Source organism: Pseudomyrmex gracilis, unplaced genomic scaffold (genome assembly GCF_002006095.1).
Source record: "Pseudomyrmex gracilis isolate BER0280 unplaced genomic scaffold, ASM200609v1 scaffold_0, whole genome shotgun sequence".
NCBI classification, from domain to species: Eukaryota; Metazoa; Arthropoda; class Insecta; order Hymenoptera; family Formicidae; genus Pseudomyrmex; species Pseudomyrmex gracilis.
This window is the reverse complement of record NW_018020584.1, coordinates 4154003-4173903: the sequence shown is the minus strand read 5'-3', so window position 1 is coordinate 4173903 and position 19901 is coordinate 4154003. Positions and strand designations below refer to the sequence as shown.

The 19901-nt window shown below is 37.4% G+C and overlaps 3 protein-coding genes across 3 annotated transcripts; 2 read left to right on the top strand and 1 right to left on the bottom strand.

Annotated features, from left to right (window-relative positions):
* Positions 1 to 3359: 3359 nt before the first annotated feature.
* LOC109864022 lies at positions 3360 to 9257 on the top strand. The gene is made up of 3 exons (XM_020444814.1): positions 3360 to 3621; positions 6160 to 7112; positions 7660 to 9257. The coding sequence occupies exons 2-3, from the start codon at positions 6164 to 6166 to the stop codon at positions 8199 to 8201; spliced, it is 1491 nt and encodes a 496-aa protein (XP_020300403.1). The 5' UTR covers positions 3360 to 3621; positions 6160 to 6163; the 3' UTR covers positions 8202 to 9257.
* Positions 9258 to 11967: 2710 nt separating this feature from the next.
* On the bottom strand, positions 11968 to 16485 carry LOC109860577 (cat eye syndrome critical region protein 5 homolog). The gene is made up of 3 exons (XM_020439814.1): positions 16244 to 16485; positions 14469 to 15283; positions 11968 to 14364 (listed from the first exon to the last, which is right to left on the bottom strand). The coding sequence occupies exons 1-3, from the start codon at positions 16334 to 16336 to the stop codon at positions 14052 to 14054; spliced, it is 1221 nt and encodes a 406-aa protein (XP_020295403.1). The 5' UTR covers positions 16337 to 16485; the 3' UTR covers positions 11968 to 14051.
* Positions 16486 to 16565: 80 nt separating this feature from the next.
* LOC109860522 (eukaryotic translation initiation factor 2D) lies at positions 16566 to 19743 on the top strand. The gene is made up of 9 exons (XM_020439691.1): positions 16566 to 16907; positions 17077 to 17485; positions 17560 to 17889; positions 17968 to 18291; positions 18416 to 18561; positions 18664 to 18744; positions 18811 to 19015; positions 19098 to 19266; positions 19359 to 19743. The coding sequence occupies exons 1-9, from the start codon at positions 16852 to 16854 to the stop codon at positions 19421 to 19423; spliced, it is 1785 nt and encodes a 594-aa protein (XP_020295280.1). The 5' UTR covers positions 16566 to 16851; the 3' UTR covers positions 19424 to 19743.
* The last annotated feature ends 158 nt before the right edge of the window (positions 19744 to 19901 follow it).

Below are 19901 nucleotides of genomic sequence, written 5' to 3'. Positions count from 1 at the left end.
TAGAGAATACAGAAGAATATAGTAGTGGCTGCGCAATAGCTTAAAATAAACTTCGCGAAGTAGATAAATATTAATTGAATTTGTGTTTTATTTTTAACTTGCTCGTATCGCATATGCACATAATGCGTGGATAATTCTAGACAGTCTGTCTCTCGCCACAATGTGTGAAATGTTTAAAAATAAATGATTATTTTAAAGCAACACGCTATATACATGTTTGATAAAATATACAACCGTGTATGTTCGCGCGCAAATATTGTTGTTTAATTGGGGCAACAATTAAAATACTTTAATTTCTTTAATTGCTCTTTAATTTCGTCATTACTTTAATTCCAGAAATTAGTGACCGTAAATTTACAATATAATAATTGAGAGACCGAGATACGTATTTGTTTTTATACATAGGAAGTAAAAGAAAGTGTGTAACACTAACAACAAAACGAGAGACTGTCTGTGTCATCGTTTGCGATCTACTTTTTTTTTTTCGAAATAGCGATCGCTATAGAGCTCACGCGACCCTGGTCAGTTCGTCTCATCGTACTGGTCGCGTTCAAGTCGGAAGCCGCATGACGCTGTTACATAACATCCCGATGCACTTGCGTCGGGCACGCGTGCGAATGTACCGACGCAACCGTGATGATATGCACCGGGAATTAATCACCGGGGTAATACTTTCACGTGAGGTTGAGAATTAAGACGCGTCTTTTGCACAAACGCGCTTCCGCTTTTACTCGAGATATTAAAAATTATTTTTTTTTTTTCAAACAAATAAAAATTTAAGTACACATGCCAGTTTTTGTCACTAGACGCAAACGCGCGTATGTAGAGAAGTGATTTTTATTATAGACGTGCTATGATCCTCAAGAGCTCACTAATAAAAAAACATTAATTGATATTCACGTGATACTATCGTATCGTGCAAAAAACGCACATAATTCACGTGCGATCGTAAAAAGTTTTCTTGCCCTGGATTTATCTCGGAAAAGTACGCACACACTGCTCATTAGAAGAGAAATAAATTCAAGATCGAATGTTCGCGTTTGGCTAAAAAAATGCGTCGTTATCATCAGTCATGTGATAAACACCGTGCAATAAATCTCAAAGCTTAACGCAGCCTTTTTTTTTTTGGTTAAAAAAAACGTATCAAGCTCATAACCGGTCGGCCGCATTTTCGTCTAAATGTAGCGCTGACCAAGCTTGATAATGCGAGTCCACTTGTACGTCCATCAGACGCAACGCTCACACATCGAATGATCACTCCGAGGCGGTTAAACAGTGAGCATCGCGTTCATTAGCATTCCGATGAGAGCAAACTGCAATTTCAACCGTTTTCCGCCTCTTAACGTTACTGAACCGATTTTTCAAATAACGCGATTCTCTATTTACAATACGCGATTAATCTTTCTTATAATACACATACACACTAATCAACGTATAATTTTCACTTTTCGAAATTGAGGTTTTATCTCGAACTTTCTATAATTGGTCGCTTTTATTTTTAAAGATGACTCCTGGCCAAGATGTCCGTTTCGCACAATGGATTTTTTAATTTCCACGAAGAGGTAAAGCGATAGTATTTCACATATACGAGATGCAAATCAAGCATCTTGTATGTGAATTTTTGAATTAAATTTAATTCTCAATAAATTTCCAAGTGTATTAATTTACACGTTTAGAAAAGTAAATAAATATATACAATTAATAAATTATATATATATTATATGTATGTAATTATAAATATATGTTTATAATACGTATGTGTATATTCGGCTCGTATCGACCTTAATACTTACAGTTTATTTCTGAAGATTTAGGTCTTAAGACCATAGAGTCGAATTTCTTACCGTCGCATCTTCGAAAACTAGGCAAATGATCAAAATAATTAAATATTCAGGAGTAAAGCAACCGGTCATCAGAAATTCGATAATAAAATTCTCGAACTTGTCTCCAAAAGTGAAAGCATATATGTGCCAATTAGCAATCCGCTTTCTGAGACCAATTTAATCTGTAGCTTTTTTTTCATTAGAAGACAAGAGAGATAATTTTTTTATCAGTGATGTGTTATCACAATGCACGCTGCAAAAAATTCGCCCGCGTTGCAGTTGCTTATCTAACGTGTGAAAGGAAGTCGCAAAATAGAATTAAGCGCTTAAACAAAGAGAAGAAAGGAGGAGACGGTTTATTTTGCTTGAATTTTCAATTGCAATATTGCAGGAATAGTTTTGTCGCATTCTCAATGTGACTGACAAATTGCTCTGTTCTCCAATATACGCAATACGCTCGAGATTTTCCGCGTGAAGAACATAACAAATACATAATTATACTTTTTTATCTTATTAAGATGAAAAAAGTACGCGATAAAAAAGAAATATCTTATTCTGCGACGAGACGTCGTATTTTTCCACAAACGTGTGTTACCGTCAGAGCGACGGCGATTTGCACTTGTCCCCGTTCGCGGCTTTTATGGAGGCTAAATGAATTGTACGGCCGGCTTGGAGGGGCCGACTTTAGGGGGGTCAAAAAGGCAAATCGAGTGCACGCTCCGCTCGTCCCTAAGTAGGCCTTTAGCCATCAGAGACCGTTATCCGACTCGTCATCTTCAGCAAACAATCCGTCTGCGGACGATTGTCGTCGTGCTGCAGCAATCGTGCGCTTCAAACGCTGCCGTTGACCGGATCTCGCGACACACTGCACTCATCTAATGCTCGCTTCTCAATGTACACATACACTGTACTCGGTACACATCGATTCGAGTGCAAATCGATCAGGAGATGTAAACAACACGTTTATACTCGAGAACTCACGATCGCTAAATCAAGCTTCACAGTTCGAAACAACTGTGAGAATAAAAACTTGGCGCAATTTTTTCGAGCTTCTAAAAAAACGAATTTTAGATCAAATAAAATTTACATTTAGATATATATTAACATAAAATATATTAACATAAAATTTGCAGATGATACATATATGGTTTATTGTTGGCGTTCCTTACTGTTATATTTCGTCTTATAATTTTTTCTTCTCCTGTAACTTTTGCCGAATATGAAAGAGCGTCACCTTGTTGAATGTCATTCCTAGAGACAAAAACTTTCCTCCCACGCGAATCTCCGCGGCATTATATTTGTTTCTCGAATTTCCTCGTTTAGAAATGTCGGCCCGCGACCAGTCGACCTTCGGCAGTTCAGCACGGGATTACCAAATGTTGCCGGGTGACTCGTTGCCGATTTCTTCATTCCAATTTACGGTGCAACCGGTCCTCCTCCGGCAGGTAAGAGAGGAAGAGGCGGACTTGTGAGTGTGGCCTCAAGGAATTCACGAAACGGGCCGGTGAGGGTCGGAGATGCGGCGAAGGTGTCAAGGTAGGGAGTTCACTCCCGGACTCGGAGTGAATGCCTTTCCCAGGTTCGTCTTGGCGTTTCAGTGCTCCTGGTGCCGCACCGACCGATGGGCACCTCACCGTTTTACTCTCGCGCGATCGCGATCAGAAACACGTGAAGGTGCACACGTTCGTTCGGTTGGCGAGCGTCAGATCAAGTTCAAACAGATCGGTGAAGCTGATCGATTGCGCTGATTGCGCGTCGGCTAATCGCACCGTCGTCGATCTGGAAAATCATCAGCGAGGCAAGTTGCAGCATTTTTAGTGTGTTCGAGATTCGAATTACTAAAATGCAGATATGTGCTAACAATAAATTAAATATCTTTGTTTCCTATTTATTATACATTCGCGGATGATTTATTTATGATTACTTATCTTTGGTATTACAGGTATTATTATATACTAGATGTATGTGTGTGTGTGTGTGTATGTGTGTTTGTTTGCAAATACATGTGACGAAGCAAAAACTATTGCTGACGCAATCTGTAATTATGTTTCATAGAAGTTAAATAAATCTCTCTAATAAAGTGCGTTTTTATTCGTTGCTTTAAAGAACGATGTTTTATGACACGCAACAAAGTTTGACGTAAAACGCTCTTAAACAGCTTGTATTCAGGTAATTCCGGTTTGTTTATAGAACATTACTGTTTATGAATGTTAGATTACAGAAATGATTTGAAAATAAATTAGTATAATAGCTCGCAAAAGTGTCATAAAACCGGTTGTTTTACTGGAACGAACTTTAAGGACGAACGCGATGTGATTTACAAGTGCGAGTTGTTTGGGGTCACTCGAAATAAGTGGATGGGTGCACGTGGATCGGATTTCGGTCGACCATTGAATTCCCAATGTATTTAACGGTTTTAGAAAGCGGCAATACAACCAATAGGACAGGGAATCGCGCATGAGTAGCTCTATAAGATATGGTCGAAGCGCACGATCTGGCACCTCAAATCACACTTCCGGTTTCAGACGGTTCGCGCGGAAACGCATTTCTTTTCCCGTCTAGAAAATGTGAGCGCGGAAATCCACACATAGTAGTTACGCAGTTAGTAGAACTGAACGTGAGTTGACGAAAGTTTTTCATTAGCATCGTAACGGCTCGGCTCATTTACCGAATAATTGCGAACTTCGTCGCGAGCGAGCTTTTTTAATTGTCTCAATCTTTGCCTTACGTGCGTACGTAACACGTAGCCTAGGATCTCGGAAGAGCTCGGGTGTTACTACTTGGAAATTCTGCGGTTTAAAAGTTTATTGCATTACCGTTAGCAAACGCTTCGTCGTCGGTATGATAATTTGTGTCCAATTCGCGAAAAAAAAAATGCAATAAAAATACGTCTCGCGCGTATATAAAATTCTAGATCTAAAACCTGAAACCTTGAATATGTTGTTTATGTATTGTAAAAAAAAAAAAAAAAAGAGAACAATTAAAGTAAGAAAGTAAGGCAAATAGTTGAATTGTGTAATTCACTCGCACGTATGCAACACAATACGAGTGTGCAAAAGAAATTTATAAATCTGAGAGAACTAATTGTGCTCTTGCGAGATTCAGAGAAATCGAACGGAGGAGAAAATTGTTGAACTAGAAAAGATGGATATTCATGTAGCTTCCTCAATTAAAATGTTAAGTATTCATATATAGAATGGAAAGGTGAAGAAGCGCACATTGCGCTCTCCTGCAACATGACGCAGCGATTACACGCGCTTTCAAACAAAAATCGCGACAAAAGTAACTTCGGATATCCTTATGATAGACACTCTCTCCTCGAGGTGTGGACACATGGTGGTCTGAAGTGTTCGTCACTCTCTCTTTGAAATGTGGCTTCTCTCTTCCATTTAGGAGCTGCGTGCTTTTTAACGAGCATAAATAATGCTTTCGATGCGTCGAAACCTTGCTCTCCTAACCCAATAATCGCGATTATCATAGAGAAATGTAACTCGCTCCAAGTTTCGAGCGAGTAATGTATTCTTCTAAACTAAATTTTAAATTTAGTTTAGAAATCGCAGCGTTTTACGTTAATATTAATATTTTCTAATTTCACGCCGACGAAAAGATACATTTTACACAAGGAAAGCTCTCGCGATCGAAGAAAACAAGATCTTTAAATCAAGTCAATTAAAACATTGCAAATCATCGGAATAATTTCCGCGCCTTTATCATCGCATCCCAAACCAAAGAAAAGAAAAATTGTAAAGAGAAATTGTGCAAACGCAAAACTATCGACGCAATCTTATACGTTGCCAACATCTGTGTGGTTCTTGCATTTATCTCTTCAATTATCGTCAAATCGAGCCGATAAATAAAATCGTTGCACGCAACAATTAATTGCAAGTGCTTCAACGAAACTGTTTCAAGAAAATTCTTATTCAGTCCCGTTCCACTTACTTATCGTTCTAGCAGAGTGAATAAGAGAGAAGAAGTGTACGAGCATCAAGACAATCCTGATTACGTGCGCAAAGACTGCATCTCTGCGCGCGAACACCTTTCTTCTTTCCGTTACAGCAAAATCCCACGCATTCGTTCCGCTAGAATTAGCAGAGCACAGTTCGGCTATTGTCTCTTACCGCTAAACTTCGCTGAAAAAAGTTGTGTTCGTTGCAGAAACAATTTCTCTTGTAGACAAAATTGAATTCATGTTTATTGCATAAAATAAAACACAATTAAATCAAATTAATTTTTAGTGTTCTACTGTGTGTAGTAAAATGGTTTTTTTTTTTTTTCGAATATGTGATGTGATCTTTTTTTGTTCTTCTCTTTTTAAAAAATCCTTTTTGTATTTCAGAATCATGATCAGACTCGCGTTTCTCGTTCTCGCGATTGATCTGACGATCGGCCAGCTTAACTACGAGGGAAATCCGTTCACGGAATATACCGAGTATATTGCCGAAGAGAGCAATCTCTCCGAAAGATCGGCCAGACAGAATGACCCCTCGCCGATCAATCACTCGAATTCTGAGATATTGTCACCTCCGCGTCCTCAAAAGCTCTATCCGGTTGTAAATTCTGAAAACAGCAAGAATCTTCAAGACAACAACAATCTTCTTTCCGATAAGCTGCAAGAGCAACCTTTCTTTTCGGTTCAAAGTTTTCGACCGGACACCGAAGACACGTCCGCTCGGCAGTTTCAAACTCCGTCCGACCAGAACGCGCCGATCACTCCGGCACGAATCGCGCTTAACACGTTTCTGAATTCCAAAACGCCTGAGGAATCCCGAGCGTCTCTCGATCAGTATCTCCGTAGTCAACAATTGCTGCCGAACGACCAATCGCGGTCGTTGGACGCGAGTAACAGTCAGAATACGAGGTCGATGGAGCAACAGTTCGTCAATCAACAGCAGTCCCAAATTCCGCAAATCTCTCAAATCGGGCAACAGAAATCGCCGATGGCTCCGCAAGAAATGCGGTTAACGTCGCAAGTAGGCCAGAGTCAGCTGGCGTCGCAGCTGATGCCGCATCAGACCGAGCATCAACTGTTGTCAGGTACCGAGCAGGTTTATCAACTTAGCTACGATCAGCAACCGCCTCCTATCCAACCGGTAATCAAAGCGCCTGCCGGAGTGCAGATTGTGAGACAAGGGATGCTGCAACCGGTGCCGTTCATGTCCAGTTTTCAGTCCAGAAATGACTTCATCGCGCCGGCAATGTGGGGAGAGAGGAGAAAGAGGATTCACGGAAAGCCGTTCCCCTTCGCGCAGTCCAGGATAGCGCCTGGATTCTACAAAGGACCGGTTGTAGGTGAGTGTTAGAGCAGGTTTATATAATATGACAAAAGAAGATAACCTTGAATATGAGACCGAACAAGTTTTTCTGAGCTCGGACTATTTCGTAAGAAAAAAAAACACTTTAAAATGTATGAGAGAATTCATAAAAACCGATCACAAACAATTTTGAAAATTTGTATTTAAAAAATTGTAAGAAGATCGTACTCTTATTTGTTATACTTTTTGTTATGTTTTGATATTTTTCATTCTCACGTATAATCATTTATGTGATCACTTTCATACGAAATTAATGTTGTCATCGAAAGTTTGTCTAATTTCATATGATCGACCAGGTGTTTACACATTTAATATATGCTGACAAATTGACTACTACTTTTTCTCTCAAGAAGCATTCGTGACGCATACATTACATGTTTTTCTGTATTTATCAGTTAAATGCTTCGTTGAAAGCATTAACAGAAATTTGCATTACAAAGCAGATACAATATTCATTATGCGATATATACATCATGAAGTTTTGTTCTCATCGGTGAAGGTTAATTTATTTTCGAAACGCTCAGTTCCTTTCAAGCCCAAAGTTCCACCGATGGAAGTGATTTACACAAAGCCGCCAGGCTTTCAAAGAAGACCGCCCGTTATCAGCAATCCGCCCGTGCCCTACGAAGATGCGAGCCCCTGGTTTCCGGACTCGGATCATCCGCCGCCCCACAAGGACGTCTACTATTCGCAGTTGTACGCGCAGTCGTACGATCCTCATTACTACAATTACATCGGCGCGACCGGCAAGATTCGGCCGTATCTCTACGGGAAACTGGGCAAGCATCAGGAGGAGCAGAGCGACGACATCTGGTCGGAGTTGTATCGCGGCTTCAAGAAACACGGTTTGAAGAACATCATGACACCGACCTTTCTGCTGGGCATGACGCTGCCGGTGGTGACTCTGATGCTCTCCGCCCTCGTGCAGAAACGGTCGATCGCGCGATCAGACGAGGCGAGGAATCTGGATCAGGAGAACGCGCTGCAGGAATACCTCGAGAGACTGCAGCGGGCGATGGAGTGCTACGGCAAGAATTCCCGCGACGCGAAACTAGACGGTTGTTAGAATGAACGGTGCGGCTGTAAACTCTTGTTTTTTTTTTGTTTTTTTTTTTTTTATTTAACACTGGAGCCGTTGAATGAAATAATAACTCGATTCATGCAAGGCAGCGCGCGAAAAAGTAGCCAACTCTATTAGTCCGGTTTCGACATCAGTGGCGATGAACAGACACCGTCAGTTATTCGGGCAACGTTACTTAAAATCATTTTGATAAATCAATATAGGTGTAGTGTCACTTATTACATTACGGTAAATAGAACGCTATGAGATTTTTTAATTTAATATTCGACATTATATCAAATATAATATACTAAAATAGGAAATACTTTCTAGCGCACTGCGTTATTTCACTCATCGGCTAAAATGTGGCTGTTTGATGGAGATTTATTTCATAATATTCAATAGGAAGAATATATCCTTTTGTATTAATTTAAAAGAAAATTGGACTGCCACATTTTACGATATATGACTTGGTTGATTATGGATCTATTATTATTTAAAGGCAAAACGCGCGCGCTTTAAGAACAAACGAAACAAATTTAAACGTAAGAGTAACATCATCGGTGCAAAATAAATTAAATTATTTTGAATAAAAACACCGCGCAATCATGTAACGCGTGAAAACAGCAATGCAGTCAGCAAGCTAGTAACTTTAGGCGAAAAAAAAAGGCTTCTAGATAAATATTTTAACTTCCGCATAAACGGCCGTTTCCGGTCATCTTCGTGCGGAAACACGAAAAATAACGTTTTACACACACGGCTTATTACATATGCTGCGCTAACGATCGCAACAGCATGGGTCTAATGATACGCACGCGTTTTCGCAATGTGTTATTAGTGTTACGCAAGACCGACGTCTCTCTCCCGTCTGTTGGAAGTCATTGTTGTTAACGAAAAAAGAACTGCTGCACAAAGAGCATTTCTGTCTTTTTTTTTTCCACAATCTAAATTCAAGAGAATTAAATAAACGAGACGAGAGTCACAGAGACTCATACCGATCTTACCGTATCGAACACATAATGTACATAAAAAAAAAAAATACGCGTACTCTTGTTATATAAATAATATACAAAGATAATATTAAAATATATTTTTGTGTTAAGTTTACAAGCTTATATACTCTGTGCGTATATTCATTTTTTCTTTCACCTTAGCGAACGTTCCCATGTCACTCATCTATATTAAGAAATCGAGCGTGGAAATCTTCCACTTTTGGATAATAAAATTGCGTGAGAAAAACTTTCGCGTCTCAGTCACGTGAGCGTCGCGCAACACGTATATTAGTAAGGAAAGAAAAATTTCATCTCTTTCTGCTCGAGCAACATTATTTAACTCTTTTGTTGAAAAACTTGATAGTACATGTCATGAGAAAACGTAAAAAAGATTGTTGCTTGTTCTTATCCGCTCTTTACGTCATTCAATAATCTCGCAATGAAAAAACAATTTCTAAACAAGAAGACCATAGCTTCAAATTCAAATTTTAATCGCAACCCACGCTTTCTGTTACGCATAAGCTGTCGCTTAATTTACGAACTCATTAATACATGGTCAGACTAATGTAATTGACCTTGACGGGTAAATTGCTAATCTTGCATCTCCCATCGAAATTGTCAGCACGTGTGCATTCCGCTTGCCGCGCGCGATTCTCACCGATATATTTCCGCAACTGATACTTATTGCACGTTATGCGCATCGTACGTTATATTTAAGATAAGTAAAAAAATCAAACGAGTGCAGTTTTGACTTTTAAAAGTCAGAAACTACTAACACCGCGAACTATGCACGAGCTCTTATCAGAAATATGTGCTTTTATCTTTTAGCTGTATACGCAACCATACGTGAATCATATTTAAAAGAATTCAAACATTGTCGCATTTGCAAGTCGGCGACTTTATTAAGTTAAGAACACATTGAAGTAATAAACAACTAATTAAATTAAAAAACCGACTAACTTTTTATCATTAAAACTCGCTTTTTAGTGTGAAACCGTTTAATAAAATGTAAGCCTGTCTTCTTTGCAACTCATTGTCGGAAGAAATTGTTTCCACATTGTTTTTTTTTTTTTTTTTTTTTTTTTTTTTTTTTTTTTTTTTTTTTAATGATAACCTCGTAATTTTTAAATATGTAAATATCACATATTAATCACACAGATAAAAATAATTTTGTTTCACACATCAGTCGCTATCGCGACTTTTGGCAAAAACTTTCGCGTTAACATTCGACAGACCAAATTGGAACGACCTTACTTTATATATCGCGCAAGCCGCCTGAAGAGTTCTCAGATTGATTGCAATCGAATTATTTAATCGAACGTTTGACGGCTCAACTCGAGGGTCATGAGACTCTCAGCCCTGTCGTGTTGCGTGCAGCATGAATAATTACATACTGCAGTCAAGAATTGCCGCAAGCCGATGTGCAAATTGTGCATCATGCGCCGAAGAAAGGCGCCACACGCTCAAAAACAAATAAATAAATAATAAAACAGTTGACCGTATCATATTTTACTAAGTTTAAAACATTTCTGCGTGAACTTTCTCACATTTTCGACTACAAAAAAGGCGGTGAAACGGTGACGAGGCGAAATAAATGAGAAAACTTTGTGCGGATTTATTAAAATAAATTCTAATTTGCTCCGTAAAATTCATTGACGCTACAGATCAAATTTCTACATTTGATATACGTAGGAGACACAGTATATAGTATTGCTATTGCTCTTTATAGAACATGAACTTTCTGTACATGTAATAAATGTCTTTAATATATATATATATATGTATATATATGTACAGTAGTCTCTTTAGCATGGTGTGTGTGTGTGTGTGTGTGTCACTCTCGCATTAACTATTAAGCGTTGTCGATGATAGTTTTTTTTTTTTTTTTCATTGTGATCGTTGCAGTTTCAAACATTGCGCGATATTCGATTGTCGTGAACAGACGATAAGCTGATTTGTCCACGAGATGTACATTTAAACTCTATTTAACTGATCAGTCTTTGTCTCGACGAACATTAAACGCGCTGATGATTCGTATGTGATTGTATCGCTGTGCCGATTATCACGCCGTGTAAGAGCAAGTACAAAATACAGTGTGCGCTTTTATCTTTGTGTCGGTGATTCGTGCGACTTTCATTACGCAGAATATCTCAACACGCACAAATGGCACTTCAAGAACAAGTTTTTCGATGATTTCTTTTTTTTTCTAATCGAATCAAAAAGTTAAATAACTTAAAAACAGTGTCTCTAACAATATTCCCAAAATATTATCTACATATGCGTAACATTTTGTAAACAAAAAGTCATCATTAAAATAATAACTCACACAAAAAATATATAACAATTCACTCTCCTTGTAAAACGTTCTTAATTAAAAAAAAAAATAAAAAACCAGCACCGTGATCTTGTAGAATAAATTTTCTCGCCGACTTCTTCACAAATATAATTCACCTTTATACATTTAGTTCTTCAATAAAAAAAAAAACAATCTTTTTTTTTTAATGAATGAATAGTAAAGGCTCGTGAAATTGTCAAACTAAGAATGAAACAAGGCCGATACGAGCCATTCCAAGGATGTTGTGCAGGAATAAACGTGCATGTATATATATACACATGTATGAAATTCTCATGTAAATTATTTTTACATGTGAGTTTTTTGAATTGAAATTTTTCAATTCTTAAAATCATATAGGATGCTAGATTTGCATCTCATATATTCCTGCACAACATCCTTGGAATGGCTCGTATTGGCCTTGTTTCATTCTTAGTTTGACTTTTTTTTTTAATTTTGATCTTTTGCGTGTATCAAAATCGATAAAATTTTTTTATATAAATTACATTCGAGCAAGCTGTATCTCAAGACTAGATCTGACTATCTTGCGTATACATATATATAAAGTATACATATACTGGGTGTTCAAACTGAAGTGCACCACTTAAATATCTTCCCTCCATTTAAATGGTGCGGAATTTTAAATAAAATAATTCAATCTTATTTTATTAATAAAACACTAAATAGTGAGAGATACGCAGCATTTTCATCACGTAATCTTTGATTTTGATCATCTAAAGCAGGCGTGTCCAACCTTTTGGCTTTTCTTGGCCGCATACACAATACGCAGTCCGTGCTCGAGCACCGCGACAATTGAGTCCAAAAAAAATATTGTTAAAATCACATAATAACGTTAAAAGTTTAGTGATTTTGTAGGGCCGCACTAGTAGCTATCGCGAGCCGCGGATTGGACATGTTCTAAGGGTCATCTGAAGGTCATACTTTAGACATACTCGAATGTATTTGTTCATTTATATAAGATAAAACTACTAAAAGATAGAAAAAATATAAGCTTTTTTAATAAAAAAAGAAAGAAAAAAATTATCCGACAAACAAATTTTTCTTCCATAGTATTCTTGGCATAGTATTGCGCCGGTTTTGTGTCATTAAAAACAAGGAAGATATTTAGGTGATCTGCTTCAGCTTGGATATCCTGTAAGTGTGTACACGTGTATAAGTATTATTCTCATATAGTCTTTTACATAAAGACACATATACCAATATATTAATTGCCGATTTTGAAAATGATTAAATTAAAACATTATTATGCCTATTTATTTATTCACGATCATGTGTACGTGTGTATCGCCATGTACGTTGTAGTACATTAATGCCTAACAGAGAAAAATTCGTAGAAAGAAAAGCCGTTGCTTTCCCGGCAGGCAGTGATACATCGCACTTTATAATCTTGCATTGTTTCTTGACTAACATAAGCGAGACGTCTTTCGACAGAGCACACAGTATAGATAGTGCACTTGGTGTACATAAAATGAATCTCGATTAGTTTACTGTGCAGCTACATGCAGTATTAATTGTCTACACGTGCGTTTATACAAACGTGTAAAATGCGCACGTCGCGTCTACTAAAATTTCCGCGTCAAACTACGATCTACATACACGTAAAACCTTTTTTTAGAGCGCATGCAGAACACCTCGGCCACCGAACTTCAATTGAACAATGAAACTCGCTTCGCTTCATGCCTAAACGCGTACTAAAACTCATGATGTAATACAAAAAATCTTGATGTACGCTCATTACGTTGATAATTATGTACAATATGTAGTAATGGCGATATATATTTTTTTTTTACTTGTTCTATCTACAATATTTATATATTAGTTCGTATTCTGCACACGTGATTTTTCGCGATATTCCTGACCGACAGTAATGAGTCGTAAAAACTTCTTTTCGTCAAATGATGTAATGATATATATTAAATGTGTAAATTAATTCGATGTATTTTCTGTCAAAATTCGAACTTTATTTATGAATTACGTGATATAATGATAATTATCAAAAATAATCTTTATTAGTTTCTATAATTTTTGATGTCCTCACATTTCTGATGTGTCTTGGCATTTAGACATCGTGAACACAACTGAGTTTTAAGTTTATATCATACATTTAAATTGTGGAGTTTTGTAAATATAAATAGTTTTTTTTAAAAACTACTATAAGATAGGAAAATATTTTTGAACTTAAAATACAAGTCAGGAGAAGATACAGACACCGAATTAATTTACACATCTAAACTAATATATATATATATATGATCAGGTCAAAAGAATAAAAAACCTATAAATGTCAAAGGAACCTAACAAATTCAGTATTATGTTTCCGTAATGTATTATAGCCTCTCCTGTTGTTATCTTTGTCTTTCAAACACTATCTAACGCTGATTAACGCTTTTTCTTTTTAAATAAAAATTGCTCGCTATAATACTTACATATTTCTTTCTTTCAATCCATCTCCTGACGATGTCAAGCGAGTGTGAACACCTCAAGGCTAGAAATATCTACTACACGCTAACTTCATTCGAACTTCTCTTCCTTAAACGCAAGATTAATCGCCTGTCCGACGTCCTTTACGACAAACGCCGGCTTGCACAAACTATCCTCGACCGGCAAGAAATCTCTGGGACTGTGATCGGGAATGAATTTAGTACCAGGCTGGTGCACTCCGGTCTCGACTAAAATACTAATGCAAGCTTTGGTGCGAGGACTCGTTATGTTCTGTCCGAGAAGCTTCTCCAGGCTGCGAGATTTTGTGCCTTCTCCGGATTCGTAACGAGATAAATACTTGTCGTACAAATTTGCACCAAAGATGTCGGTATTGATGTTATCGCTGTAAAAAGTATACAAGAGAAAACAATTTTTCTTTTAGAATATTAAGATTAGATTGTTTCAAGTATTAGATAATTTAGGAAGTGTTTTTTGTACAATACTTACCCGATAGCATAAATTGTATCAACATTCTCAATACCTATGCTTTTAGCGTGATTCACAAGCATACGATTCGCGTGGTAATATGTAATCTCACTAGGTTTTCCGACTAGAGCAGCATATGTCATGTCCTTGCCAGTGACCTTCTTATACAGGTTTTCGAGACACAACAGAAAAGCACCGTGCCCGTACCGCGGGATTGGCGCCTCCGACACCCATAGTAAATCCATATTGCACGCCAACACTGGAATGTGCGGATAAGGAACAGTAGTGGGCAGCCCGGTGGGCATCCCGTTGGTAATTAGCAGGTCTACCATTAGCTGCAACGACGTTTCCCAAATAATCGGCTCGCTCAGGAGCACGATACCCTCGATTCGTGGAAAGTCCGGATTGACTGGACCACAGATCGGATTTCTTTTCTTCATGTTCACATAGTCCAAGCACGGATAGTTTTTCACCAATTCTTCTATCGTCGTTGTCTTCTTGAAACCCAGCTCTCGAGCTATTTCCGTGATCGGACCCTGACCGGAAATCAGGACCTGTTTATCGTGGAGGTAATCGAACATTTGTAATGGTGAATGCGCCAAAACAACTTGCGACTCTGTAACTTCACAGCCTATCCATTTTGACAGATCCGCCGCTTTTTGGCTGCGCAACGAGTTCCCACTGTTTGTGACAAATAAAGTGGGAACGCGGAATTTGCCATTGTCTTCCCGAAGCCGTTTGAAAGATTCTTTCACCGGTGATAACACCTGCTTCCCGCGCACAATAACACCGTCGATGTCGAATAGCAGACCGAACGTTGGTTTTGTGCATAAAGGCTGCAAAAAGTAAATATATTGGATGAGCACAAGTTTTGGTGGATTTCATGATAGAAAAATATAGACCAAATAATTTTATTTAAAATCAATTTTATCATTTTACCAAGTAATCCCATTGTTTATCTATTATATTTCAAAATCGTACTTGGTAGAATAAATTTTTAATAAAGTTAATTGATCTAGTTTTTTATCACAAAATCCATCATATTTTTTGCATTTAATCATGTGTGCGTTACTTACAAAGCAAAAAACTTTATATTCAAGTAATTTTTATAATAATATGTATAAAAATTATTTGAATAGTTTTATACATATTGTATTTTTATATATTATATAAAAAATTGTATGTTATATAAAATTAAAATTATATTACAAAAATTATATATATTATAAAGACAAAAATATTTTTTGTAATACAAATACCAATCACTAATCGAAGTAACATTTTATTACACATCGTTGCTAAAATTCGCAATTTTAAATTATCTTCAAGAGAGAAATAATTATGTCATTAAAACTTGAATCCATTCACATATCGATAAAGTATCTATCAATATGTTGATAAGCGAAATAATATTAACACTGATCTTCGAACTTACATATAAAAAAAAAAAAAATAAACCACAAAAAATACCCTACAATAAAATATGTTACATTTTTATCAGACTCTGTATATATTGCATACATATAACTAAAAATAATATATCGCGCAACAAATAATAAGCAGTTATGAAACCTTCAGAGTATTATGTAAATACGAACAATAATAACGCACGGTTGATGACAGATGTGCGCGATCGAACATTCGAACGTTCGAAATTTAGAATGAATGAGAAAGAGAAAGAACAAACGTCAGTCCTAAACAAAAGAAAAGAATTTGCGATAGATCGAAAACATCAAAAAATCGCGATGACAGGCAAATTTAAAAAGGGAAGAACGCACAAGTAGCGGGGAACTCACTCTCACTCCGCTGAGCCTCACGACGTCCAGTCGCAGCAGGATATTGGTAATAGCCATCCCTTTTTTAAATAGGTAAACACGGAACGGGAACATCAATGCGGTTCTCAAAATGCTCAGAAAATGCTGCCTATTATCGCTCGAATACGCATAATGAGGCGCTTTGAGGTTATATTGACCTCGATGCACATTTCACCCGTTCACCCGTGCTGCCTGCACGTTACCGTAAGAGGACGCGCAAAGTCACGAGACAAAAAGGACAGAGATCCGGTTCATGCGTAGTAAAGCGGGAGTCAGCTGATCAACATTAGGCGTTTACTTTTGACGCGTTCTGAGAGTATCGCTCCTGTAATCTATTTTTTTTTAGCGGTGTAAACGCTCGCGAACCGCGCACGCAATAATGTTATCGTGATGTTATCGCACTTATAAACGATTGTTCTATCTAAGATAGTGCTCAGAGCAAGTAAAAGCGTGAGTGCAACGTTCAAAATAAACGCATCTCAAAAAATCAATGGACTATAGATGGACATTGATGACATTTTGGAGTAAACAAGAGTACGCGGTAAGGTTGTAAATTTTAGTCATCTAGTCGCCGATCGATAAATTTCAAAATGTTCATCAAACCGTTCACGGTCAAAGCTGAACATCGAATGAAAACAACTGAAAGGTTTGTGGAAAATATTTTTGAATAATTGAAATATTTAAATATATGTTCTGTCACAAATTATATGAATATTTCTGAAGTGATAAAGTGAATAAAAATAAGAGAAAGAAGATCTAGCAGATGTTTTACATGTACATATTATTATAATGCTTTTTGTTTTTATTACCTTTAGAAAAAAATTTTTGGAGAGAATATTAGATGCATATCCTCATTTGTCGCTTGAACAAGTTCAATCAATATTTCCTAAGAAGGAAATCATCAGTATTTCCAAGATAGTGACCAATAACAAAGAGAGGGGAAAAATATATACCAGGACTATACAAGGCGACGAACAGTACATGGTGCCCTATTTCTTTGAACTGGACTCGTATGGCGAAAAGTTATTTCCCTCAGTTTATGCGATGTGGGATTTCCCATATTTCCTGTACAGCTTCATCGTAAATCAGGGAGTCGTGTCGAAATTGGAAAACGGTGCTGATTTGATGTTACCTGGATTGATTGTAAAAAAGCCTGTGACTCTGCACAGCTATGGTAAATTTAAAAAAGGCGATGCAGTGGCGATCAACACCGAGGACAATAAGGTTTGGAACTTTGTTTTATCGATTTGTTCGAAAATAGATTTTGTGGATGAGAGAAAGAAAGTGTTACCCTGCAGGCTACAGTCGCTATTGGTGTCACCATACTTTCTAGTGAGGACATGTATTTATCTGGCGGACACGGGAAGTGCATAAAGATCTTGCATGTGTACGGCGATAAGCTTTGCAATCAAGTCTGGTCGATTCCCCCGAGACCTGCTCAGGGGATGCCAGATCTCAATGATCTTTCGGATATGTGGAACACTATAGATACAACAGATAAAAAAAATAGCGACGAGAATGAAAGTGAAATACTACGATCTAAATTAGATGAGCTGGATATAGACAAGACATCGAGTGACACAGTTCCCAATGATGAAAGCATTTCTGACGACACTACCATTTGCAAGGTAGATTATCTCTCGGAGTTATGCATCTGTATTTATCTACAAACTGAATCGCGCGATTATTTTTGTTATACTTTATAGGAAGAGGAGGAAGAAACAGAAGAGAAACTGGATGAAAAAGCAGAAGTAGAACAGGAAGTGAATGATCCAGTGCAAGAGATGAATGAATTGCTGGAATATTGTTTCTTGAAAGCGTGCAAAACTATGATAAAACGTGCCGATCTGCCAATGTGCATGTCCAACTTTCACAGAAATTATCTATTAGCCGCCTGTCCCGCGGACAGAACTGTCGATGTAAAAAAGTCACAGTATAAAAAACTGTCGGTGTTTTTAGAAAAAATGAAGACTAAAGGAATAATCGATACAACTAAAACGCAAGGTGTAGAAGTTTTGACATCAATCAAGGTAATAATACTTCCTTTGGGTATTTTTAAATAAATAACGTTTTTTTTTTTTTTACGTCTTTAAAAATGAAATCGTTGATTATGTAATAACGTGCAATCAAGTATATTATTTTTACTCGTTCCAGTTTGATCATCCACTTTTGCAAGATTTAGTCATTAATGAACAACCGATAAAAACCGAAAGCTCGGCGATTTCTCAGAACGTCGTCGTAACGGAATGCTATAAAGTAACTTTCGATGTTCTGCCAGTTTTATCCAAATTCGGCTACGAGTAAGTGAACACAACTTATTTTGGTGTGTGTTGTTACAAATATATAATTTTACCAAAACAATTTTATATAGTATCAATGTATACGCGTGGTAACAATTGTAGAAAAGGCGACGTGATGAAGAGAGCTGAAGTCAGGAAGTGCTTTATCGATTACGTGAAATCGGAAGATCTGCAGAATGGAAAGTAAGACGATGAAGACACGTAAGTATTTACGTGTGTACGCGTTATTAAACCGCATTGCTTTTGCAGAATGTTAAAATTGAATCCTCAACTGGCGGGAATAATGCGAACCAAAGCGGATCAAGAAAAGGTGACGATGGAGGATGGGATAAACAAGTTCATCGGACGCATGACGCACATGCACGAGGTCGCTCTTAACGGAAACGTTTTGATGCACACGGGAAAATTGCAACCGATCGAAATGACCGTTACGGTGCGGTCGGGCACGAAAAAAGTGAGGAAGGCAATTCAAGAACGAGAATAGTATCGGATGAAAATGCGGTTTCGCTCTTCTGACGTCATTGCGAACATTTCAGGTGACGTTGGTGCGCAATCTGGAAGTGTTCGGAATTAATCTGAAGGAGTTCAGTAAAGAGTGTCAGAAGATTGGTGCGAGCGCGACGATCGTCAACGAACCCGGTCAAAAGGTTCCCAGTGTTCTTGTTCAAGGGAACCAAGTCTTACACGTGCACAAATTACTCACAGGTGAGATACGGTTTGATGTCAACTCTCAATACTGTGTAGTTTTTCTTTTTTTACGGACGAAATATGACGTCTTTGGTTGATTGTTATTGCAGAGAAGTACCAAATCAAAAAGAACCTCATAAAAGGTCTGGAGTTGGCTCCGAAGAAGAAAAAGTAAACTGTTGCGCGGAAAAAAAACAAAACAAAAATAAATAAATAAATAAATAAACTTTCTTTTCTGAGTTGTATGGAGAAATCCTGAAATGTACATAAGAATGCGACAAATGTGACGATTGTGTATTTAATTTTGACAGAATAGCGCTGAGTTGCGAAAATTACACACAGAAGATCGCTGCCATTATTATAATATATTCGAAACGTTTTCGAAAAACCTTTTCTAACATGTACATGTTAAAGCGATTGGGGAGACTCGAACGATCTATCTACTGAGGACACGTTATATATAACTAATTGTGAAATAAAAGAAATTTATGAGAATTACCTGTTTTCTTCATTTGCATTTTTTTGGCCCTTTGTATCGAGTTTTGTCGCACTTCTTACAGATCGTGAAACACACATCGCATTTTCAAAACCAAAGAAATAAAACACAGATCGATGCGTAAAGAGAACAGGTAAGACGTTTTTTTTTTTTTTTT

Bases quoted from the DNA above. Each gene is read 5' to 3' on its own strand.
- LOC109864022 (XM_020444814.1), top strand. From the start codon at position 6,164: ATGATCAGACTCGCGTTTCTCGTTCTCGCGATTGATCTGACGATCGGC. The intron at 7,113-7,659 runs GTGAGTGTTAGA...CGAAACGCTCAG, and splicing joins CTACAAAGGACCGGTTGTAG to TTCCTTTCAAGCCCAAAGTT.
- LOC109860577 (XM_020439814.1), bottom strand. From the start codon at position 16,336: ATGTTCCCGTTCCGTGTTTACCTATTTAAAAAAGGGATGGCTATTACC. The intron at 15,284-16,243 runs GTGAGTTCCCCG...TACTTTTTGCAG, and splicing joins TGAGGCTCAGCGGAGTGAGA to CCTTTATGCACAAAACCAAC. The intron at 14,365-14,468 runs GTAAGTATTGTA...TACTTTTTACAG, and splicing joins GATACAATTTATGCTATCGG to CGATAACATCAATACCGACA.
- LOC109860522 (XM_020439691.1), top strand. From the start codon at position 16,852: ATGTTCATCAAACCGTTCACGGTCAAAGCTGAACATCGAATGAAAACA. The intron at 18,292-18,415 runs GTAATAATACTT...TACTCGTTCCAG, and splicing joins AAGTTTTGACATCAATCAAG to TTTGATCATCCACTTTTGCA. The intron at 19,016-19,097 runs GTGAGGAAGGCA...CGAACATTTCAG, and splicing joins TGCGGTCGGGCACGAAAAAA to GTGACGTTGGTGCGCAATCT.